At 35.6% G+C, this 26,853-nt stretch overlaps 1 protein-coding gene across 11 annotated transcripts in view; it reads left to right on the plus strand.

Moving 5' to 3' along the window:
- The window catches only part of ZNF385B (zinc finger protein 385B), a 390,846-nt gene that overhangs the window by 331,077 nt on the left and 32,916 nt on the right, over positions 1-26,853 (plus strand). For 10 of the 11 annotated variants that reach the window (XM_060302191.1, XM_060302193.2, XM_060302189.1 and 7 more), the window contains one exon: positions 175-285. The exons of the other annotated variant lie outside the window; for it this stretch is intronic. In XM_060302191.1, coding sequence (XP_060158174.1) covers positions 175-285 — 111 coding nt within the window. The remainder of the gene's footprint in view (positions 1-174; positions 286-26,853) is intronic. 11 annotated transcript variants of the gene reach the window in all.

The following is a 26,853-nucleotide window of genomic DNA, read 5'->3' on the forward strand; positions in this document are numbered from 1 at the left end:
TTCTATTTTTAATTCCTGGAAATAAGTACATTACTATCGAATGAGAGTCTTTATTATCCTTGTTTGGGAACTAAAAGTTAAAACGTTAAGGAATAAAACAGTTACTTTTACTTGCGCACACTATTATCTATCCTTTGAAGTTATAAATTGACTATTTTATCATTTGCTCTTTAGATGGATCCTGTGCAAAAAGCAGTCATTAACCACACATTTGGAGTGTCCATTCCCCCAAAGAAGAAACAAGTTATTTCTTGTAATGTCTGTCAGCTTCGCTTTAACTCGGATGTGAGTATCACCTTTTCATTGCGCTCTGTAGTCTGTCAAGCTCTAAGTCTGATTGTTCTGAATATGTACATCTCTTCATATTTACATACTCTCTAGCAGCCCCTCCAATTGATGGCCCACTTATTTCAGTGTGCTAGATTTTCAAGGGATTTGGATTCAACATTAGAAACTTGAACAACAGAGTGGCTAATGTCAAAAATCAAGGATTTCTCTATGTAATCAGTCTCACCTATACCATTTACACTTAATCCCACCAGTTATATTTACTTTTCAAAAATACTTGAATAGCAGAAAATATTTTTAAAAGTTTAAAATGCAATGAAAATATGAAAAAAATGCAATGAACGTTGAAGAAAACCATTGTTATTACTCTTGATAACAAGTGTCACGTTATATGTGTGTGTGCCAAATCATATTAAATACCTGAGAGAATAATTTATTATACAATTTATATTTTCCCAGACTATGGAAATACAGGGAAAGCTTTGTAAATTATTTTATCTGGCAAGCATAACCATCCTGTTAAGAAAAATGATAACAAGAAAAGGGTACAAATCAATATTTTACGAAAGTCGATTTTAAAATGTAGAATAAAATAACATAAAACCAAAATAAATAATATTAGAATATTTATAATACCCAATGACCAAGTAAAGCCAATGAGCAATGCAAATCTGAATCTGGCGGCTGCATATTGTATGTGATATTTCCCAAGTTACTTCACAGTAGAAATCATTTTGCCAAGAGTATATTATACGATTCATGAGTTTTGGAAATACTAAAATAATAAATATCTTTGTTTGAATATCCATTAAATGATATTTTGATAATTCTACACAGGAAGCATAATGAAAATTATAGTCATTGGAAAAGAGGAGATATGCTTTTCATGATTTATAAAAATATATTTAATGCAATTTCAACCAAAAATCCAATGACTTTTTTTGGCACCTGATAAAATCTTTCTCAAATTCCTTATTCAAGAATTAAAATGTTCCTAAATAAATTGAGAAATATGTAGTACCAATTCATTCAAAGTCTCATTATTGTTAAGATGTCATTTCTCCCCAGATTGATCTATAGACCCAGCACAACCCAGATAAAAATCCTAGAAGGCTTTTTTGTGGAAAATGCCAAGCTATTTCTTAAATATACATAGAAAAGAAAAGCCCTATAATAGCCAAAATGTTTTTTAGGAAAGAACAAAGTTTGAGAACTTATGCTTCTTGATTTTAATACTTACTGTAAAACCTATAGTAATCAAGACTGCAATACTGGTGAAAGAACAGTAGACATATTAATCAATAAAATAGAATAGACCTGCACCTATACGGTCAGTTGATCTTCAATAAACTTGCAAAGACGGTTCAATGGAGAAAGGCTAATCTTTGCAACAAATAGTGCAATTGGATATCCACTTGTAAATTTAAAAAAAGAAACTTGACTGCTACTTCACACAAAATATAAAAATTATTTCAAATAGATCATATATATATATATATATATATATAAACTATAAACTTAAAACTATAAAACTTCTAGAAGAAAACATAGGAGAAAATTTATGTGACCTTGAGTTAGGCAAAGGTTTTTTAAGAAACAAAAATATGATTATAAAAATGCTTATATATTAGACTTCATCAAAAGTAAAAACTACTCTTCAAATGACACTATCATACTGTTAAGAAATTGAAAAGAAAAGCTACAGACTGGGAGAAAATATTTGTAAAACACATGCCTTGTATGCAGAATATTTAAATAACTTACAACTCAATAATAAATAATAAATGGGCAAAAGATCTGAATAAGCACTTTACCAGAGAAGAAATATGAATGACAGATAAATATGTAAAACAATGCTCAACATCATTAGCCATTAAGGAAATGCAAACCACAATCAGACACTACTATACCTATTAAAATGATGAAAATTAAATAAATTGATATTACCAAGTGGCAAGGATGAGGAGCAACTGGAATTCTCACTCATTGTTGTTGGAAATACAAAATGGTGCAGGTCCTTTAGAAAACAGTTTGGTAGCTATTTATAAGAAATTTTATAATGTTATAGATACGTTTCCCATACAACCCAGCAATCCAACTTCTAGGTATTTATCCAAGAGAAATGAAAACATATGTTCATATGCATGTGTCTTGTATAGTAGCTTTATTCATAATTGCCCCAAACTGAAATTGATCCTAATGTCTATCAACTGATGAATGGATAAACAAACTGTGGTATAGCCATACAATGGAATACTACTCAGCAATAAAAGAAATGATGTACCAGTACATCCCACAACATGGATGAATCTCAAAGGCAGTATGCTAAATGAAATAAGTTGGACACAAAGACTATACGCTGTATGGTTACACTTATAAAACTTTTGCCAAACACAATACTGTGGGGACAGAAATCAGACCCATAATTAGCAGGGTCTGAGGGTGGGGTTGGGTCATCATCAAGGGACATGAGGGAACTTTTTTGGGTGATGTAAATATTTGAAATCTTCATTGTTGTGGTAGTTACACAACTGTTTCTGTTTTTCAAAACTCATAGAACTCAATACCTAAAAAGGAATTTTACTGTATGTAAAGTATACCTCAGTAAACCTGACTAGAAAAAAATGCAATGTGATACGAATCGTGAAATATTTTGTAAATTGAAGACTAATTAATCATAGAGACATACCTACTAGATATATTAAACTATAATATTACTACTAGATTTAAGGTATAATAATTAAAGGAATTTTTTAAGAAAAAACAGAATAATAAATACTGAAATAGATCCAAGTATATTTAAAAATTTTGCCCACTTATTATCCAAATTTATACAGTCACATAGGGAAATTAACGTCTCTGTAACTTTACAAATATAAAATGAAAATGCTCGCTGCTTAACTGGCCACTTACAAAATGAATACCCACCAGAAGACATGCTCCATAGTTGGTTCTAGCATTCCCACTGCAGCAATACCTGATGCTGAAAACATCTCATAATACAATGCAAAGAGATCGCAAAGTAAAATGGCAAAAATCTTGCAAAAGATGCAGACTTTCATGAAGTCTATGAATGTCATGTTAGAGAACAGCTTAATACAAAGCCACTGACAAATAAGGATCTGCCTGTTAGAGTTAAAGAAGAGAAAAGTAACGAGGTTTATGATAGACAGGCTCTGCAAAGCAAAATGTTTTGACCATCAAGTGAATAATAAGGACTTTGAGGCAATTATGAATCCCTTGAATTAAAAAAACATATATCGGGGCTTCCCTGGTGGCGCAGTGGTCGAGAGTCCACCTGCCGATGCAGGGGACACGGGTTCGTGCCCCCGTCCAGGAGGATCCCACATGCCGTGGAGCAGCTGGGCCCGAGAGCCATGGCCGCTGAGCCTGCGCGTCCGGAGCCTGTGCTCCGCAACAGGAGAGGCCGCAGCAGTGAGAGGCCCGCGTACCGAAAAAAAATAAAAAAACATATATTTACGTGGTCCAAAAAGCAAATTAATTTTAAAAGGTACATTGAAAAATCTTGTTCCATCCTATTCCCCATCCTCCCGCCCTCCATGCCTTTCCCTGTCTATCTTGTAACCACTTTAATATTTCTTGCCTATCTTTCCTGGGTTTGTTTATGCAGATTGAGATTGAATATGTACTCAATCTCCTCCCTTTTCTACATACAAGGTAGCATACTATTCGCACTTTTTTTTGCCCTGCACTGTTTTTACATAACAATATATCCTAGAGAATTTTCCCTATCAGAACATAGCAAGCTCCCTCACTGTTTTTTTATAGATGTGGTAGGCAAAGATGTTCACATCCTAATCTCTGGACTCTTTTACTATATTACCTTGTATGGCAAAGGGGAATTAAGGTAGTAAATGGAATTAAGGGCACTAATCAGCTGACCTTAAAATAGATTATCTGGGATTTTCCTGCAGGCTCAAAGGCCCTTAAAAATAGAAGAGGGAGGCAAAAGAGGAAGTTAAGAGTGATATGATATAAGAACAACTAGACTGGTCATTGTTGGTTTGAAGGTGTAAGAAGGGGCCACATGGCAAGGAATGTGGAAAGCTTCTAGAAGTTGAAAAGTCAAGGAAATTGATTTTCCCCTAGAGCCTCCAAAATAGAATGCAGTCCTGCTGACACCTTGGTTTCAGCCCAATGAAACCCATGTTGGACTTCCGAATTCCAGAACTGTAAGATAATAAATGTGTGTTGTTTTTAAGCCACTGAGTTTATGGTAATTTGCTAGTACAGCAATAGAAAACTAATACAGTAGTCTATGTGTAGATGTCCCATAGTTTACTTAACTAGTCCCTTATTGGTGGACACTTAGGTTGTTTCTTATCTTTGGAGTTAACATAGATTCTCATAGCCAATAGATACAGATATAGGACATAAATTTGAGCCTCTTGACTCTAAATCCACAACTCTCCAATGATACTATGTTGCCTTACAACTTTACTCATTTTCTTAGCATTTATTGTGCTCCTATTCTATGCCAAGCCCTATACATACTAGACTCCAGAGTCTAGCAGCAACTTTTACTAGTAAACAGTGTGAATGAAAGCACGCAAGGATTAACCTTATTAGGTCCTCTCAGAACGTATTCCAGGTCTTCTGCTCTGTATTTCATTACTCCATACATAGAAAGGCTGCACAGTGTAAAACACTGGATTAAGAGTCCTTGAATGTGATTTGAATCCTAATTTTGAACTTTGATAGACCACTTCACTACTGTGGGCCTCAGTTTCCTCTTCTGTAATGTAACCTAAAATGGACTACATGATCTTTGGGAGGACCATACCAGCTCTATGACTGAAAATCATTTCCATGGTATTTCTTTAGAAGGACAGGATATAAACACTTCCATCTTACAGGTGGAATAAGTAAGACTCAGAAAGAATGACTACGAGTTTTATTTTTTATTTTTGTCAGTCTTCTGGGGAGAGGTGTGCCAGTCTTCTTTCTACACCCCAGAATTGCTCTAGGAGCAGATTCACCTTTGAATTGAGCTTTATTCGATGTCACTAATTTTCTTTGTGTTTACTAACAGGGGCATGGACAGATGTACACACATGAGCACGTGACCACTGGCTTCCTTGTCACCACTCAAAAGCTATGTTGATAATGGAGAAAGAAATTAAATTTCTGAGTCATGCTTAGACTCTGGGCAGTAAAGCCACAAAGTCTGGATGGCAGATCCACAAGTGTGACATGTACATGTTCTCAGTGTTTAGTAATGGTGCTGTAATCTGCATAACTGAGCTCTGAAACTGAGCATTCTTTATTTGGGGGAGAGTTTATTATTTTATAATTACCCTATTTTACGTTTTAATGTAAGAATTAAGAAGATGCTCATCCTTATTTTCTTTAATAACATTTCTAAATCAGCCTGAGACTGAATTGGCTTCACTCTTCAGTGTAGAAAATATGTTTATTGAAAAATCTGGGAGGCAGATTTGCTCAGTAAACAGACTACATTCTGACATTCTCCATTACCCATATACACTGTACCAGGGCAGACTTCATGCATTAAAATTCAATGTGACCTAGTTTAAGTGTCCAGTAGCCCCCTTTGTCCAGCTTTTATCATCTCAGTAGAACTCCACTGTGGGAAAGCAAAAGGCTACAGCTTTATTTACACGATACAGCGTTATGCAAATGAGCAAGCATTAATCACAAACATTTCCCAAGTGAATCTTTGCAAATTGACGCCATTAACTTTGCCAGGGGCCAAGCATTGCAGTCCAGGAATAATGTGTCTTTCCAACTGAGCCCCAGACATTTGCACAAATGTGTGCAGCACCCGTGTCCCTAGTTTCTTCTTGGCAACCTTTTTTTTTTCTAACATGGTTTAAGCTGAGCACTGAATGAAATTACCCTGGGCCTGAATGCTCCCTTCTTCTCCAGTGAACGAGTGCACTGCAACTCTAGTATGGCTATAAATTGTTAAGCTTAAATCCGAATCTTTCCCTTTAGCTGGGAAATAATATGTTTCTAGAGTTAAGCCTTGCCAGAGAAATAGGTCTTCTATACTGTTTCATAGTTAGTTTTAAAGAAGACTCTCAAGATTATTGGACTTCCGGTTTTCATACGAAAAGACTAGAAACTAGAACTTTTAACACAAGCTTTTAAAATATTTTTGAGGCTGATGTTTCTCTTTTTGGCTAGGTTGAAAGTTGGCAGATCCCAAATAATTTCTAATTTTTGTATTAATCTCAATTTCTTAGAGAACAGTGGCAGAAGGATAAAGGAAACTGATCCTTAAACAGATTTTTACACAAAATCAGGGCAAGTTAGTACTCTTAAATGTTTAAAAAGAGAGATGATCTTCTTTTATTGTTGCTATCTCAGAACAGAGTTAATCATAAATACCTTTCACATATGACTGGATCCTTTATGCGTCATGGGCAAATTGAAATGAGAGCATAATGATCTTTTTAATGAAGTTTTATATACTCTAATTCAGGAACTGACCCTGAAATTTTGATACTCAGCATTAATAACACAATTGATTCAGCATGAGATGCAGGGTCCCTAATCGCTGACCCCTAATTTGGAGCTAACTCATTTGATTTTTTGAATTTACACTATTACTTTTTGAATAGCATTATAAATCAAATCATTTATAGTTCAATTTTTTTTAAATTTTACTTTGTGGTTCCTCTAAGTTTTTAATTTTGTTATGTTGTTTTTGTGTTTCTTTTGGGTTTTGGTCATCCAATATCTCTATCTCTCATTTTAGACCACTGTTCTTTTTGCTGTGTTCTATTGCCTCATGTCTCAAGACATAAGGAGATGACCTCATGCCATTTCATTGATTTACGTTAGACTTATTAAGTACAAATGGACAGGAAATTAAGGATTTGCTTATAAGTTAAAATGACAGGGCGACCAGTTATTTGTGTGAACATTTCTGTAGGTGACCTGACTCTCCTATTCTTTCCTGTAAATCTCTCTGAGATTTCAGAAAGTGTAGTCACGCAACAATCACCCTCAATTCCCATATGACTGCAATTAGTGTGTAATTGATACATCCACAATGCCACTTCCTTCTGCATTTGGCATCTTTGGCATCTTAGCAGTTTTCATTTGGAGAAGTTTATTTCATATGCTCTCCTGGACCTTTCTGCCCATATCTCTTTTTGTGTAGTTTTAATCTTATGCCCACTTCCTGATTTCCTTAGCAGTTTACATAATACAGTACAAATTCTCTGTCTTGCATAAACAACCTGTCTCCATCCGCCATCTGCCACTCAAGAGGCGTTAGTGTTGTTTCTGCTGGAGCCCTGGCATTCTCTGTCATCCAGCAGGGATCTCAGCAGTCATGAGGTTAGGGAGAAAGCCACAAGTTTGGGTCCCACATAAATGCCCTTTCCGTGGGCTCTGGGCTGACCCTCTGTATCCTTTGGCCCCCAGGCCTAACTGCACCTCTCTTCCAGCTGCCATGAGGCAGCAAGTCCCTACCGCAGCTGCGATTCCTTCCCTGGAAGGTCAAAGCGGCGGGGAAGTAGGAACCCCTTAGACGCCTTCTTGGAAGATCTGTCTTGCAGCAAAAGCGGAAGAGGCACTCAGCTGCAAGTTACCTGCTTGCGTTTTCTGAAGGATCAAGCTTTTTGTTTATCACCCCATCACACTCTTCTAGGGGACTCTGCATTTTGCTATTGGCTGCCTAGCGCTGGTTTTAACTCTAGAAATTCTGTTCACCAGTTATCAGTGTTTTTCTTTCCCTATCAAAACGTGTTCTCTTCTACTAAGCCATCATGTTCTTCCTTCCTGTGTTCTCTATCTTCTCTTCCCTTCTCCCTCTCCTCTAGCTCTTCTGTTTTCCCCTTCTTCCTCTTTCTCGGGCACAAAAGTACAACAAATACACTATTTTTCCTTTCTCTCATGGACATAGTGTCTTTATTAAGCTTTTTTAGGTTAATAACTGGATTCATTGCTTTGAATTCTGAGGCACTTTTCCCTTGAAAAGCCCCTAGAAGGTAATTTTAAAAAAAAAAGTATATTGAACATAGTATTTGAAACTCTAACCAACATAATGTTTACAAAAATTTATACTTTATTTCCTGAATTTTCAGACATCACCTTTGATAACTGACATGTCAAGAAAAACCTTGAACAGTCATCTTCTAATATTTGCCCCTCCTTACATCACCACTCTCAGATGTGTCCAACAAATATCTACACATGTGAGGTCTACAGATCAACTTAATTCTTCCCTCCTCTCACATATACATATACAATCACTGCCTGCTACCCATGCACACCTACTGTATTTCTCTTGAAACCCTTGAGGTAGATAGCAGCTCCTTTAGTCTATTAATTTATACTATATTTATATTTATATAGTTGTATATAAATTGTGTACACACAGTTACATATAAGTATATATGTGTAATTTGTTGGGTTTTTTTTTTTAAGAATTGATACTGATAAAATGTGAGACGCAGAGTTTTAAGAATACTGGTACCTAGCCTGCTAAGTTTCACCTATGCTAATATTGGCCTCTCATTTAGAAATGAACTAAGCCATGGAAATTGGTCCTCACTAAAAAGTGAGTTTATGATGAAGGGATTTGGAGAAAGTTATACTCAAACTGAATTCTGCAGCTGATCATTAAATAAAGAAATACCACTGCGATAATACTCTCATTGCTGGGTTGGGAAGTGAAAGCTAGCTGTAAAGTTTACATCTGCTGCTAAGCAGTACAAATTATTAGATAAATGAATAATTTTGTGAGTTTGAAAAACCAACTGATTCTGTTAAGAAAAAAGGTACTGATGATACAAAGAATCGATAGCATTAAATGGAAATCTAGAAAATGATAGTCTGCTTTTGTCAAACATTTTACATTTTTCCCATAAATAAGACTATTTCTATTGATTATTAGGTATGGAGGGTAGTGAAGCAGATAGCAGGTAATTAAAAGCATAAATCTCAGGAGCTTGGGAAGGTAATTCTCTGCTTTGCAGGCAGAGCTGACAAAATGATGAACATTTTCTGCTTCAACATGACAGAAATATAGTGTGGTTACAGGGAAAAGGAACATACCGAGCTAAAAGTTGGCTTCAATAGCTGCTGTTTAAGAAAGCTCTTTAAAAAATTTAGTCTGCCTTTTTGAAGCATATAGTAGTAGTTCCTTATTAAATTTTTTAAAAAGTGCCTTAAATTAGCACTATAACATTACCAGAATGTCACAGTCTTTCTCAGAACTACCTTATTTTAAGTGGGTATTTGATAATTTAGGACTAATTTTAAATTCATCACTGAAAGAAAGTGAAGATTAGGATAAAAGTGAAGTTTTTAAAAAGTGAGCATTATTACTTATAAAGACTCTTCAGATCCTATCTTTAACTAATGGGGAAGTTATGCAACAATCATTCAATCATTCGGGGCTTTTCTTAAAACACATAGATGCCTCACATGACATATTACTTTAGCTATTTATATGTGTTTAATAATATTCAAAGTTAGGATGACCCGCCTAATGTGATGTGAAGAACAGTAAATGTGAATGCAAAACCCACCCTCCCGTATCAGAATATGTTCTCAACAGAAAACCATTAAGCATCTATTGATCAGTACTGCAAGCTTTGGTACATTTCCATTAAATATTGGTTTGCTGATCAAATATTAGTAACACCTTTTTAAAAATATTATGGGTGGTCTTTTTTTCCTGTGTAAAATTCCTGTGTTAGTAACTCTTTTAGACAAAATTAAAAGATTCCTGAAAGGATTTTCAGGTCATTTTGTTGTGATTTTTGTCATCTTCCCACTTTGGGGTTGGGGAGGACTGTTGAAGTCTTGTGTATTTTTCCTTTTTGTTTGGTATGGATTTCTCTAGTTAAGACTGGGTGTGGAATCCTTAACAATAAGATCATGTTTCACTCAATTCTTGTGGTTTGGATTCTTCAGCTAAAAATTTATGCAACATACAATTAGAAATCAGGTAAAATTTCTAGGCTGGACACCTGTAGGTTTCCTGAATGATTAGTTCCTGGTTTAAAGTTTGTATTCAGGCTTTATTTAGTACATGTTTGGTTTCCCATAACTTATCTTTTATTTTGTATGCTTGAGTGGGCAATTGGCTATAATTTCACAACTTTTACAACAAGAAAAAAAGTATTACTTATGTAAGACAAAAACAAAACAAAAAAGCGGGATGCAACAAGAAGTAATCGTGCCTACTCCATCGCTTTCAAGCAAGAGGCTGATTTAATACAGTTAGAAAATCTTGCAAAAGAGGTTAACTTTTAACTACTTTCATCTCTCAAGCAGCTTTTTGAATAAAGTGACAGCATTTGCCCCGGAGGAAAGAGAACTTTAGATACGGTCGGTCAGCATAAAGATCAATTTTGGGGGTTTTTTTGGGGGGGCGGGAGGGCCTGACTGGCCAAAAGGCACTTTATGAGGCGTGGCTTGTCATGGGGGAGAGGACAGCATATGAAGAAGTACTGCTTTAGCCAATTTCTAAGATTTCAAGCTGGGAAACTTTATTGGAAAAATAGTGTTGCTGATCAATGTGAATTCTTCAAGGGGAGTAAAGAAGCTGTCAACTTAGCCAGGGACAGGAAAAGAGTGTCAAAATAGTTCCTGCCTAGAAAGGAAGATTCAGGAAATATAAGACAGGTTCCTTACCCTCACAGACCTGATTATCTAGCTAGGGGGAAAAAACTAATACACTTAGAAACATTGCTCAACTGTGTGATGTGAAGAACAGTATTACTGTTATTACTTATATTAAACTGCCCTGCTGTAGGGTAATATAAATTTAGGAAAGCAGACAGCACATGGGCTAGGATTATCATCAGCAGAAAGCTAGCATTTGACAGATGCCTGTTCTTCTGCCAGGCTCTATATTAGATACTCTCCACATATATTATCTTTGTATTTGTACAGAGGTTCAAGAAAGAAGTAAAACTGTGAAAGGCTTGAGAGATGGTCAGCATTTGATGGCGAGAGAATTAAAGAATTATTAAGTGCTAGAGCTGAAACAAACAGAGCTTCTTGAGGATGTGGTCTATGGATAGGCTGCAGGGGGTCCATGAACTGCGTAAAATTATGCAAAATTTTGTCTGTCTGCATACCTGAAACCAGGATCACTTAGGAGGATGGTTGAGATGACTGAAACTTCCATTCCCTCAGAGTGAAATGTTCCACAGCTTCCTTTGGTAACATGTTCCAGGATTTAATCATTTTTAGTATTTCATCTTACCTAAATCTTTATTTAAAAAAAAAAAAAAAAAGAAAGAAAAAAGAAACCTTGTTCTTTTTCCCCCCTCACTTTAATTCTGTCTTCTAGGGCACATGGAAAACAAACGTTGTATTCACTACTCAGGAAACAGATCTGGTGAACAGGAGCTCCCAAGAATTCTTCACTCTGTTTAGTTTCTGACTTTTGGGGGCTGAGAATATGATTCAACTTTTATTAATTTGTATTTCCTTCCGATAGAAGTGTATTTCAGCTCTTATCAGTGGCATACCTAACATTTCTGACACCAAGAGCAGATCATTTTTAACATCCCCTCTATAGGACAAAGTCATTTTCAGAAATAATTATGAAATTACATGAATAGTAAGAAAAGCCAAGAAAGAAATTCAGAGACTTTATTAAAGTCTTAATGTATTACTATACCCCTAATATTACAGTACAAAAAAGGAAAGGATTGATCCTTTTTAATTACATTAATGTATTTGTAAATGAGAAAAAATGTAAACCTACATATTATTCTATCACAGTAATGAATAATAACATTACAGTAACAAATAAGTAAATTTTAATAAAATCAAAATTATATAAAAGATACAATTTATATACCTACTAAATTGTACCACTGATATTTTCTTCTTCACTCCTTAGTTTTAAAGCAAGAATAACGTAAAAAGAAGCATAAATTTCAATTTCAAAGCTATTAACCAAAGTCAGTAAAATCCATCATGTATAAGCTAAAATTTATATTTATCAAACAAGAATAATACACCTCACAGTTGGCACTGTCTCACTCTTAAAGTTTAAACACAAATAAAAATTCTAATCAGTCATCTAAAATGAGAGAATTGAAGTATTTCAAGTTCTGTTTTGTCTTTACAGTCGCTGTGCTATCATTCTTTATTTCAAATCAACTATTGAAATGCTAGAATATGAGGGGCACAGAGTTTGCAAACTGACTGCATCTGAAATGAACTTAAACGATTCTTAACCATTAGGAACTTACTTTCAAAATGAGTAGTTGTAGCAGAGTCATTGTGAATTGGGAGTTTGATGATATAGCAAGTTCTCTATATTAACTTCCATGTAGTTAATTAAAAGATAAGTAAAAAGATACGCTAATTTCAAGTTTACATATATATTATTAAAATTCACTGTAATCACAACAATTGTTTAAAACTTAGACCAACAAATTTTTTTTCAGGGAGGAGTATTTTATTTCTAACCTTAGAATTGCCAACCTGTAATGATAATAAAAAGCAGCCCTATTTTTAGTCAGTTTTATTACCGTTTTTAAATTATCTACACATAGTGCAGCCCCTTGTTTCCTGTACTGAAGTGGACATCTCCTCCCTCCCCTTCAGTATACCACAGACGTTTGTTACTCCATTAATAGGAATTCCAGTGCTACTTTAAATACATGTTACATTTAGTATGGAGATACGTTATGCTGACTTAAACTTGTAGTCACCAAATAGTTTCCTTTTTATCTTTAATAATGCCCACTGAATGTTCTCTGAAATGTAGCTTTCATTATCTCTGACCTGTGAGCTTGAGGTGACCTAGTTTTTGCTCTGGAAAGAAATAACATTCTATATCATTTGAGAGACACCTATGGAGTCCTTTTATGTGATGATTTATTTGTTCATGTCATGAATTTTGGGCTTTTTCTTATATCATTTGAGAGGAATGGGAAAGAAAAGACTCATTAAAGGGGTACTTAGGTTATTATAGTTTTGTAATTTAAATTGTGTAAGCCAACAAAACGCCCTATATGCACTTTTAAACTAAAAATACCAACAATCTCTTTTTAAGAGTTAATTTGTACATTTACACAGATGGTTATAAAAGGGGATATTCATTAACATCTGTAAATGTTGAGGAAATGATGGATGCCTATATTTGTAAAATGCCAGAATAGAATTACTAAATGTGCAGATGTAGATTAAAAAATACAAAATTTGAATATCTGAAAGGCATTCTCTTCAGGCTAGTTTTCTAAAGATCTAGACATTGAATAATTGTCTTTTGCATAAGTTTCCATTTTTATAAATGCAGTAAATTCTTATTAATTTGGATGACATTAATTAGGGATTTGTGATAATTCAGGTATGGGCTGAATTGTACTTTTGTTTGGTCCAAATTCTTTCTTCAAAGATAATGCAAATGAGTGTTGCAAAGGAGGTTGAAGCATAGAGATTTAGAATACCAACAGAACCAATTTTTTCAAGCTTACGTAAGCACTTTAAGAGCAATGATTAAAATACAAGTGATAATATAATTTAAAATAATTCTTATATATTTTAACACATCACCTAAGAATCTCTGGTAACTAACAGCATTTCTTCAAAAATGTTCAACTTTTTCAACTTTTTTTTACCATTTCATTATGCCCTGTACCCAAATTAGTCCACATTGTTGAGGTTCTTCTGAAATTATAATCATTTAGTAATATCTAATACCATTCTCTTTTTTTAAAGCAAATGATTTTCTGTGACTTGGTTAGCATTTTCCCAGTAAATCTTTTGAGTCAAGTGTTTTAACTTACATGGTATCTAGGTTTTATATTTCAGGCCAAAGAAGCATTGTCTTGAGGGATGACTTATCCAATTTAGTTATCTGCACTGATCAAATTGACTGAATGATCCATAAATCACTGATTTTGTGTTCTGACCTGGGGCTATCTTGATAGACAGGTGAGTGACCCACTGTATATAAGAATTGTTTTTCCAACAGCTGAGCAATTGGTCTGTTAGGAATCTGCTCATTCCACAGAGATGGATCAAGCAGCCAGACCCCCCAGATCATACCAACTGGTGACCCCTGCTTTAGTCCACTGCTTCTCATCATAGGCAGAAGTCAGTCAGGAATTTGCAGGAAGTAGGAGGTACTTATTTGATTATGGTCACTCTTGATACCAAAATCTTCACTCTCTTGGTCTCTTACCATCCTCAAAATACAGGTTTCTAACCAGTATGCACATCTCTAGTCCAGTTCTTGTTACTCGCTCCATTGTTAGCTAGCCTTCAGCCACAATGGCTTTCTTTTATTTTGATAAAGCTGCCAAGCTACTTCTCCCCCCTCCCTTTCGGTCTAGTCTCTACTCCTCCTGCAGGTCTCACATTTTATGTCTCTTCCTCACAGGAGCTTGTCCAGACTCCCTAGTGTAAACTAGCCCCACTCCCAAGAATAAATTTTATAACACCCAATAATTTTCCTCCATGAAATGTATCACAGTTTGTAAAGATAACTTATTTATATAACTATTTACTATATGTTTCTAATGCACACACACGCACGCACGCACACACATGCACAATTGTTGGCTCAAGGACTGAATATGCTTTGTGCATTACTGTCCCCCCAGTGCCTAGCACACTTATTTATTGATTGAATACATGGTCCTAAAGAGGATTTTTTTTTAACTTTAATTTATGCAACCCAAGGATTGGTTGCGAATCACTGAATCCATTCTCTACAATGAAAACTATAACTTATATGACTTCACAGGTCACCTCCCCAGACCTTTTTTCACTTCCAGATCATCCTGTCTAAGGAAATGAAGACTATCTTTTACCAGAGGGGATAAGGGAGAGAGTCTATTCTGTTTTGGATCTTCCATGGTGAAGGCTGTTTGGACCCTGGGCTTGGGACTTGCTTCGATGGTGCAGTAATTAAGAGCCTAATCTTTTAATCTTGGGTTGGAATCCAGGGCCTTCCATTTCTGGCAGTGTGGTATTAGACAGTTACTTAACTTTTCAGAGTCTCTGTAGACTTGGACTAATAATAATACCTGCCTCATATGCTTTTATGAGGATTAGATGCGATACTGTCTGTAATGTACTTAGTGCAGTGCCTGGTACACAGCAAACAATAAATGGTAACTATTTGTCACCATTTTTGTTATTGAATTCAGAGTAGTTTTTGTAACCTGACGTTGTGTTTGCAGTCTTTCTGGTTGCTGTGTTCTCGCTATTTTTCTGCATTCCTCATAATTTTCCTTGGAGTAGTAGCTATACATAGGCCCCTTATTTCCACAGACATGGCTACCATTATGCTTTCTCTGCAACATTATCAAATATTCTTCCAGGACACAAAGACCTCATATTATTTTCCAGTTATTTTATGAAGTTGTTTTGATATTACAAAAAAAAAGTATTTTAGCATTTAAGATGTTGTTATACTTCAGTAAGAAGTATAGTTGTGTGTATGTATTTTTAATTATTTTTCCTTTGGAGTTTTCACTTCCCTTGACCTCTGTTTTATTACTCTGTATATCCAGCTTTTCTGATGGCCTCTTTTCTGTATCCTCTGCTGATTTCTCTTCCTCATCTTACCTGTTGAATATAGCTGTTTCTTAAGATTCTTTCCTCAAAATGGGTTTTCTCCTCTCTATTCTTAATTCATCAAGAATCTCATCCATCCCCAGGCTTTCATCTATCATCTCATAATGTGGTTACAAAATAGATGTCTCCAGCCCCAGCCTCTTTTCTCAACCATCACTTGTGTTTTCAATTGTTTGTTGAACCTCTCCATTGTGTATCTCATGAGCAGCCTAAATAGATAACCAAACTGAATTCTCATTTTCCTCTGCAAAATTTCCTCACCCCACCACAACTGCGTTTTGGTTAATCATTTTACCATTTTCCCTGTTATTTGGGCCTGAAACTTCTAGAGGGAACTCCAATTATTTTTTTCTTCCTCTACCCTTATTTTAATTCTATTGTCAAGTAATAAAAAATCTTTTTCCATTCATGTATTCATCCATGTAATCAGTGTTTATCAAATGTCAAGATGTTTCAGGCAGTGTACTAAGGTACTAAGTACCTTACAGGTACAAGCCTTAACGAATATTATTGTCTAGTCGGGGGAAGACAAACATTAATCATGTTATTATAAAATTTAATAATTTTTAAATTGTGAGAAGTGCTATAAAGAAAAGAATCCAAAAAGTTAGGAGGTGGCCTAGTCTGGGGGATCATGGAAGGCTTCTTAAGGAAGTAATGTTTGAGCTGTGTTCTGAAGGATGAATAGGAGTTAACTAGGAAAAGAGAAAAGAGATAGTATTATATTTTAGGCATGTGCAAAAGGCTAGCACTGTACTTATACTCCAGCCACACTTTCTTTCAGTTCCTCCAAGAAAAAACAAAGAGCCTGCTACCAAATGAAACTAGGGATAGGTAGGGAGTAGGACATATAGGTCTTGAATATGATGATTTTAGATTTTAAACCAAGAGCAGTGAAAAGATGTCAAGGATTTTAAGCAGAGGAATGATATGTTCAGGTTTGCATTTTTTAAATATCACTTTGGCCGCCACGTGGAGAACAGATTGTAACTGAGCAGGAGGGGCCTTTGGGTGATCGCTAAAGAGCCTGTTGCAGCAGTCCAGGTGAAAGATGATGGCAGTCTGGACCAAGATGGTTGTGGTTGAGATATAAAGAATTGTCTTGATTAGAGAAATATCTAGGAGGTAAAATCTGTAGGACTTAGCGATTGAATGTGAGGGTGGAGGTAGCATGTGACAATGAGAATGGTCCCTAGATGTAGCTCTTACAATAGAGGCAGAGTGGTGCTATTAGCAGAAAGGGAATGCTAGAAGGAAGACTAGGTAATTTTGGCAGCAAGGCAGAGACAAATGATACAAGGAGTTTGGTTTTGAACTTATGTTTAAGGTTCTTTGAGATATCCAAGTGGATATTATGAGTCTGGAGCTCAGGGGAGAGATCTGGACGAGAGAGGTAGAAACCAGGAAATTATCAGTATAGAGGTGGCTGGGAAAGTTGTGTGGGTGAAACTGAACAGAGAGTAGACAGGAAAGTTTGGAGTGAGAAGACAAGAAGGCTTAAAACTGCGCCTTGGAATATGTCAACAATTCAGTGACAGGGCAGGGAAAGATGAGGCTGCACGTGGCTCGGAAATGTAGGTGGGGGAACATCAACCTTGGAAAGAGCCTCTGGAAAAGTGCCTTCCGGAAGAAGCGAGAGATCAGCAGGGTCACGTACCCCTGATTGGTCAAGCAAGATGAGAAATAAAAGATGTTCTTGGTTTTAGGACTTAAGGCATTGGTGTCTTAGTGATGTCTGTTTCAGTGGATTGAGATGGACCATATTAGAGAAGAGGAATTGGAGATGTGCATACAATTAATTGACCATATTAGTCTGTGAAAGGAAGGTGAAAGGGTGAAAAGCTAGGGTTGAATGTAGCTTGAGGGATGGTTTCTTTTGGGTTGGGGAGATCAGGGCTTGTTTAAACATCAATGATAAGGATTTGATTTGGAAAGGGGGAGTTGAGTATAAATGTTAAAAAAGAGAAAGAGTAATAGACCCTGGGAAAGGCAAAAAGGAACAAAATATCTAGAGACTTGATTAATAGGAGGAATAGCTCCTTTTCTATGAAAGCTCTGGCTTTTGGTTTATAGAGCCCCCTGAAATTTGAAATCTGTGTGTTTAAGAACCCCATTACTCTTTGACTTGCTATGGTAAGAACCTTCTAGTTACTCTACTGTCTTTTTTTTTTTCCTTTTTGTAGGTCTTAGCTGGATCAGAGTGTGCTAGAACAAAAGCCCTCAATGGCTTCTCATTACCTACCTAATTAAGTATGGTATTGTTAACTGTCTTCCCACTATCTAGTATTTAAGGCCTAAATAATAAGACACTTGTCTTTCTAATCTTTTCTTCCATTCCTACTCCACACACACCCACATTTCACTCAAACTGGATTATTCACATTTCCCTAAACAAAAACTGGTTTTGCCAAATACTTCTTTCTTATAGTCCTCTCCTTATTGAGAGTGTGTATCTCATCTTTGAAATCCTTTCCATTATTGAAGGCCCATCTCAAGGCCCTTTCTTTTCTCAAATTTTCATACAATTTTATTAAGCCCAAGGCAGGGGTGTGTGCACATTTTGTTGCCTGATTCCCAGAAATATGTTTAGGAAAACATATAACTATAATATATCCATAATGACAAATCAGGGCATGGAAACTAATTAGGATATTTTTAAATGTCTGCTTTAATTCAATTAAAGCACTTTAAAAATCATTTTTCGTTGTAAAAAAGAAGAAAAATAATCATTTGAATCATCTAAGGTCTATTTTTGCATCAAGGGTGACAGCACAACTTTGAAAAACAACCTATATATCCATCAATAACATACGGTTGAAATAAATTACGGTTCATTCATATAATGGAATATACACACCCATTTTAAAATTAGAAAACTTTCTAATTACTCGTTTTAAAAAATCTCTAAGATCTGTTGCTGAATAGAAAAAGCAAAATACAAAAACAACATATGTGGTATGTAGGCATTTGTCTAAAAATGGAAGAAGGGGGAAATACACACATACATATATATTCGCTTGATAGGTATGTAAATCATCTCTGGCAGGATACACAAAAAGTGACGAGAACTAGTTGCGAAGTCTGAGATGTAGACTTTTCACTATGTACGCTCTTTTGTTTTATACTTTTCAACTGTGTGATTATATTACCTGGATAAAAAATAAATATAATTTAAAAGAAACAAAAGTAATAGCTAATTGGACAGAAATGAAATTCTGTAGAAATCATTGTTGATTCAAGTTCAAAAATTGCAGATATTCCAAATATTATAACTATTGGTTATACTAGAGTAGAAAATCGCCTTTTAAAGCCTTTCTGGTCCTTCAGTGGGATTTTATTTTGAACTCTTTTCAGCTCTTGCCTGGATGACTGTAACAGCCTCCTTTCCCACTTTGCCTCATTGGCAACTGTCCCACCATACACACACAGCTTGTTCTCCACACAGTAACCAGAGCCATCATTTTATAAACAAAAGTCAAACAAGGTTACTTCTCTGTTCAGAACACTGCTGGGATTTCCCATCTTCTCAGAATAAAAGTCAAAATCCTTAGAATAGCCATTTGCAGTTCCCTGGACCTTAAAGGCTCTTCTCCCAGGTATTTACCTGGTTAACTCCCTCACTTAATTCAGGTCTCAGTGCAAATGCCTCCTCAACAGAAACTTTCCTTAATACCTAACATGACACCCACCCCATCATTGTCTATCCTCCTTACTTTTCCTTATTTTTTTATAGCACCACCTAACATATTCATAAATGTATCGCTTAACACTTAACTACCGTAAAATATATATAAATTTGTATTTTATTGTTTGTGTCCCCATACTAGAATGTATGACCTGCATCCCACAACACTTGGAATGATGCCTGGATCGTAATAGGTATTCAATAAATATTTGTTGAATGGAAGAATGAATGGACTCCCAGCATTAAATTCCTATTTTTAGAAGATTTTACTTACTCTATCCTGTATATATAATTCAAAAACTTTTTATTGAGTCTATACCGTATAATAGGTGCTTCAGAAGACTCAAAGATGAGTAAGACAGAGTTCACATTGATCTTTTCATATATGAACAACCTTTGTTGTGACTCTAATTGGTGAGTAGAACTTTTAGAACAATACTACTTGGAATCAGAAACTGAAAGGCCACTTAGCATTCACTGATAATATTGAAATATTTTGGTATTTATGGGTGAATCAAAATTATGGGCATTTTCATATTAGTTTTTCCTCCAGACCAATTTTTTATATGTGAGGAAGGTTGACCAGACTAATCTGCAATGGAAACTTCTAGTTTAATCTGGTACTTTAATGTAAAGATAGCCTTAACATGACTCAGGTTAGCTAAGTGACTACTGAAGAGGTACAGTTTTATTATTTTCTCTTACTTATGTTTGTATGTTTTGAAAGGGTATGGTATTAATCTTCACATTTACATATTTCACTTAATCTTGAATTATAAAATATCTGCTGGGTTTTAAAAAATTGGTTTAGTGCTTTAGGGTAGGAGTTTTACAAAAATCTATTTTGTAAAAGAGATTTTCAAATGAGTAATGCTAAATAAATAATATATTAAACATATATAAAACATTACTAAAGCCATTCTTCAACTCTTTCAAAGTTACTTTGCCACTCTTGTCTACAGTAAGGATATTATATATCAAATATAAGGAGACACAATGCAAATTCTAATTTTAGATTTATTTTGTATCATTTATGTAAATTTCTTTAATATGGAAATGGAAGTAAATGTAATACCTTCTAGACTGATTAAAAATTAATGTGTAGAAGCCTGGGAGCCTAATTTAAAAGACCATCAGAAGACTTGAATTAGTTAGCTGTAGAGTCACAGCGTTAATGCAGAGACTTGAATTATATTGCATTACTTATCACTGAGTAACAAAAAATCACTCTTAGTAAGCACACTATGCCAATCCACTTCCCCACTGAAAGATAGCAGCACTCTCAAACACTTTAGGAACTTGGTATGTAACTGTGAAATCACTATAAACTCTTCTTTATATTTCAAGGTAGTGGAGAATTATTAACTAAAATGTCCCAGTTTAACTTGAAATTAATTTGAGAGAGGTGGATAATTTTGAATACTTTGGGGAAAATCATAAAATAAGTGACTCAAGAATATTAAGTAATTATTAACAAAGCCTTAATGTTTTATAATGTATTATAAAAATAAAAGATGATATACATGTGTTTCATAAAAGTTCTTAAGATTTAGAAGTTCTAACACATTAGGTCCCATATGCATAATTCTTTGAGAAAATTAGATATTTTCATAACTTATAAATGTTCCCATTATTACATATTCAAGATTATGTTAGTGTACAGAACACTAATGTTCCCATTTGAGGGTAATAACTTAGAGAATATGGTTTATCAGTACATTCTGGGTGAAGTTCATGATTTGCTCCCCTTACAGTTTGGAAGAGAGGGCATATTTTGCCAGGGTTCATTTAATTCATCTTGCCTCAGTTAAACTCTAGTGCACTTACTAGGAGTTTGCACACACCTTATCATTAAATTGACTCAGATATTGACCCCCAGCCCAGAAGACAAAGTAAATATACCTTTCAAAAGCTGTAATGTGGGCTTTCCTGGTGGCGCAGTGGTTGAGAGTCCGCTTGCCGATGCAGCTGACACGGGTTTGTGCCCCGGTCCGGGAAAATCCCACATGCCGCGGAGCGGCTGCGCCTGTGAGCCATGGCCGCTGAGCCTGCGCATTCGGAGCCTGTGCTCCGCAATGGGAGAGGCCACAAGAGTAAGGGGCCCGTGTACCGCAAAAAACAAACAAACAAAAAAAAGCCATAATGTAAATGCAATAGAGAAGTAAGCAGTCTTATTTTCTTAGGGTAAGCATCTCAAGATACTTTTTTGCTGAATTCTTAACTAAATTGTGATGATGTTAAAGAAATTATGACATTAAATAAGACTCGTTTTATTATCCATTATCTACATTGAAAAAAATTCACATAAACCTACTTCCATTAGGTTGATGGGGGAAAAATCTTTTTCAAAATACAGTCTCTATACTTTACAGTATTCATGAATAGAATTAAAAAATTAATTTTCTGGGATGAACTTTACCTTGACACATATATATGACACATATATATGATTATTTTAAAAGGGGATAATTTTTAATTATGGCCTAATTTGAAAAAAAAAGGAGGTAACAGGAGGAGAGAATTCAACATATGAAAGGATTTGGGGTTCAGATGACAGTTGATATAGTCAAGCTCAAATAACTGTCTCTTTTATTTCCCATTCTACTCAGCCATAAACTGGGAATATAGGGTTTTTCCAGAGGCAGAACCTTAGATTGCTGGGAATAATCTAAAATTTAATAATCCACACTCAAATAATTGAAATATAAAACTCACTGAGAAAATGAGGCAAAATTTTATTCACTTGGGACTTTACAAGAAACAATTTTATTTAAAATATTAAAACTTTTTTTTAACATCTTTATTGGAGTATAATTGCTTTACAATGGTGTGTTAGTTTCTCCTTTATAACAAGGTGAATCAATTATACGTATACGTATATCCCCATATCTCTTCCCTCTTGCGTCTCCCTCCCTCCCACCCTCCCTATCCCACCCCTCTAGGTGGTCACAAAGCTAAAGCATTTTTTTTTAAAGCCAACTTTTGCTCTCTTCCAGGTGACTTTTAAACTCAAACTGCCATATTTTTTTTATTCATCATGTAAATTCTGTTATAGCTGTTAGGTCCATTTATAGCTTTGCCATGTTTCAACGTGTAAAGTAATTCCAATCAATCATGCACCAGAAGCATGAGCATCAAGACTCTTAGCTGACTAATAAGCTGCATTTGAAAAACTACCTTGAGGCCCATCAAAAATAGTAGCATTTAAGAAATGACTTAATTTGCCTACATGGAAAATGTTTGATATCATGAACACATATATGTGTTAATGCTCATGTATTCACATAGGGGCATTTTAAAGCAGCAACAACCCAAGCACTCTACTTCTGTTTCATGATATTTGATAGAATCTGAATTGGGCCCAAAGAGAATCAGAGTCTAGAGTATACTTATTTTCTTCCTGGAGTCACCACTTTTCTCTTTAGTAATAGAGAAAGATTTGGAGTTGATGGGTTTTATACATACATATTCCAAAGCCAGTAAATATGAAATGCCATGGCCAGAACTGTGGCCTTGAAGGAATCCAGAAGACACCATTCACATTAGACCATATATGAGTGGTGCTCCCCACGCACACAGTTGTACAGTGTGGCAACCCTGGACAGGCCATAGCAACCTGGAGTGTTTCATTTAGCTGTAAATTATAAATTAGCAAAGACATTGTGTCTTTTTGAACTGAAAATCTCCTAACGGTTATAATTTTGTCTGGACTTTGTTTTCAACAGATCCCAGTAGATGAGGATTGAACGAAGTGATATCAAAGCCAGTAGTATGTCATTACTGATATTGCAGGCCTTAACATTGCAAATATCAGCAGAAAGACTTATCTTTGGATTAAGTAAGCCTTTCTCTTGGGTGCATCTTATGTTTATGTTGTAGCTTTGTCTCTGAGAGTGTGTGATCTTATCACTGCGACAAACATATGCAAAAAGCATTTTAAGAGTTGAATGTAGCCTTATGTTAAAGCAAAGATTCAAGTAATTATTTAGCTATTACTCAGTCATCTCTAGTTTGTTTCTAGTATGTTTGACTATGGTATTTTAAGTGCCATGCTTTTATCTCAAATGATTAAATCTTCCATATAAATAATTTAGTTGTCCTTTGACCGTAGGATTATAGTTTGGAGCAGAGGATAAAATCTGTGATGTAAAAGCAACATCTTTCTTATAACTATCTATAGAAAAGATGCCTACAAGTAGAACATTTGTAGAACACTATGATATGTTTTCTGTTTTACACGGGACAATAATGTTTGAGGTAGCATGATGCAGCAGGCTTTCCCTATTGTTCCTTTTATATGTCTGTGTTCTAGTGATACTGAAAAGCAGATGTGCCCAGGAAACACTGCATAATTCATAGGATTTCACTACCTTGGCACATGCGGGTCCCTCCACCTGAAATGCCTCCCCCTGCATACTGACCCTTCAGCACCCTGCCCCCGAAGCAGGGCTCAGCTCTGATGTTCCTTTCCCATGAAGCTTCCAGGGTCCCCCTGCAATCTGCAGAAATTTACCTCTCCCCTGACTCCCATACTTCTTTGTACCAGTTTACCTTCCATTTTATAGTTTTACTCTCTGCTATGGGTTATAGTTATTTGCATGTCCGTCTTTTCTTCCAACTACCATTCTTCTGAATAGGGGTCTTTGTTTTTAATCTTTCACAATGTCTAGCACATGGCAGGTGCTAAATAATTCTTTGTGAAATAAATAATCAGGTTTCCCCCTTGTTAGTTTAGCCTGTTTTATGGTAGTTCATTTGACATCTGTTTTATTTGGCATTTTAGCATATAGAGTATATACTTTTTATCTGAAAAGTAACTGACCTCCTCTCTTTCCTATCTAACACTGCTTAACACGTTGAAATCTAACGTCTCAAAAAACCAGATGCCAATAGTTTTAATGATACACTCTCTGTAATTAAGGGAACAGTTCCAATTACTTTTTAAGATGCAAAAAGATTGGGTCCATTGGTAAATAAATACTGAGAACTTTCTCCAGTGACATTACTCTATCCCAGCCACTTGCCAGTTTGGGTTTGGACTGTTCTTTCTATACAAAGTAAACACAGTTTAACATCTTGTTTCAAGATCCTATCCACCTCTCTGAAGTCCAAAATAGAAATAAGGTAAAAAACAGAAATGGGAGCTCAGTGAATTATAGAATTGCTCATTATTGCATTTTTATTTGTAAAGCAATACACTATCTCATTATTTATCTTTTTTATTTGGACCAGTAGGGTCCTGAAAGATGTAGAGGATTTTGGAAAGTGAGGGGCTTTAGTAACAAAGATGGAGATGAATGGAAGAGAAAATTCCAAAATGTCATTTCCTGTCAAAGCTATTCCTCTATGAGTGGGTGGTCAGGTAGCTACTGGAGTGACCTCTGAAAGGAAAACTTAGATACCAATGAATTCCCGTGTGGAAGTCAGTATGGTGGTTTGGGCAGCTCTCTAATTCTGGCAATTCTTGGCAAGGGGTTTCTTTGATCACTGCCAGTTTGGGGTGTATAGCAGCGCTTTGGGGAGGAAATCAGAAAGCAGACCATTAGTGCTAGACAAATAGGTGTCTGCTGACTAGTCACGGAGGTGTAAAATTATAAGTCTGTGTGGTTAACCAAGTCTCTCAGAAGTGATACGAGAACCATCGTCGATTGGGCTTGATCGTGTTGCCTCGTTCCCTGGTTTTCTGGCTCTTGTCCTTGTTTCTTTCATTCCTCAATTAAGGAGATTCCCAGATAAGGAAGGCAGGTTAATCATGTTACTATTTTAACAGTGTCTCTGTTTCACTTGAAGATCTGCCCAGGATTTAGAAGCTGTTGACACCTCAGATACAGTACTGAGGACAGCATAGTGCCACTACCAAGAATACCACAGGGTAACTGGAAAGATGCCAAGCGTGAATGAGTGGTGTCTGCCACTGTCTTAATTCCAGATCTTTCCCAAACAGTAGTCAGTAGAGGCTAAGAAGCCTTGTTTTGCTTTTCTCCATGCCTCAGAACTCAAAAGGAAAGTGAATCATGGCTCTGGAGAGCTCTTTCCAGCTTGGCATCCAGTGAGTGTCACTCAGCTGGCTCTTTATCCCAAGTGCTAATTGATACTGTTAACTTTCTGCAGTGATGCCAAGAAATAGTAATGAGGAAGTGACACTCTGCTCATCTTGTGCCAGGAGGTTTTATTTAGAGAACTATACGTTTATTTAGCCAAAGCGCACTAAAGTAACATCTCACTGTTTAGTATACTTGGAAAGATGAATTATTAGGTCAACTGATATCTTGTAGAAATTGTTACATACCTAAGAAGTGGGCCTTTCTTAGCTTCTCAACAGAAGGATCAAGCCTAATGTACTCTACCGGTATATTTCCTATGAATTAAGAAGGTATTCCCTACTCATATAAACTTCTGTTAAAATAGAATCCTTCACTGAGTCATGAAAAGCAGTGTGCTTTCTTTGTGTGTAATTTTTGTGTAATGGTTTACTTCTAATAAAATTATATTGTTTACTTAGGGTGAGTATGTGTATGTCTAACGTGCGGGTACATAGTTAAATAGGAGTATACACGTAAGCGTTTCAGATCCCCATAATGGCTTCTCCACCTACATGTGTGGCCTTGGATAAGCTGTTTAGCTTCTCGTGCCCAGTTTTCTATCTGTACCTGCCTCACAGGGCACTGTGAAGCTTACATGAGAGAAACATGTATTACATTTCGAGCTGTTCTTGTCAGAGGCTCAGTAATATCAGCCATTATTATTATTTCTTCATGTTATCAATTTTTAAATTTTTATTTGTATATTTTCTTAATTTATATCTACCCAACTATATTTGCTGGATTTAACCATTCTCAGAGGGTGATAAGACTCAAAATAATGTTACACTTTTCTCCTCTCTTGGGATTGGGTTTGTGTTTCAACTTGACAGAGAACAGCATGAGAAGTCCTTGAGCAAACGAACCAAGAGCCATGATAAGTCAACGGTGGTCTAAAACAATATTACGAAAAGATATTCAGGAAGTTAGGGACTGTGTACAGTCAATAAAAGTCTGTTGACCTTGGGTGATTGGGGTTATGTGCTAGGAAAATCACATGTCTTTAATTTTGTCCATTGCCACTCCTACCTACCTACCTACCTACATGCACACACACTTACATACCACCTGTATTCTACTTGTTGAGGAAAATGGATGAAAATATCAGTATAATCATCTTCAAACAAATACAAGTGTATATATGGAAAACTGATGTAAGAAGAAAAGTTATTATTATTTTAGAAATCCTCTAACAGAAACTCATTTTATATGACAGGTTTATCATCCTCTTCACCTTTTTAA

Source organism: Globicephala melas, chromosome 7, assembly GCF_963455315.2.
Source record: "Globicephala melas chromosome 7, mGloMel1.2, whole genome shotgun sequence".
In the NCBI taxonomy this organism is placed as follows: domain Eukaryota; kingdom Metazoa; phylum Chordata; class Mammalia; order Artiodactyla; family Delphinidae; genus Globicephala; species Globicephala melas.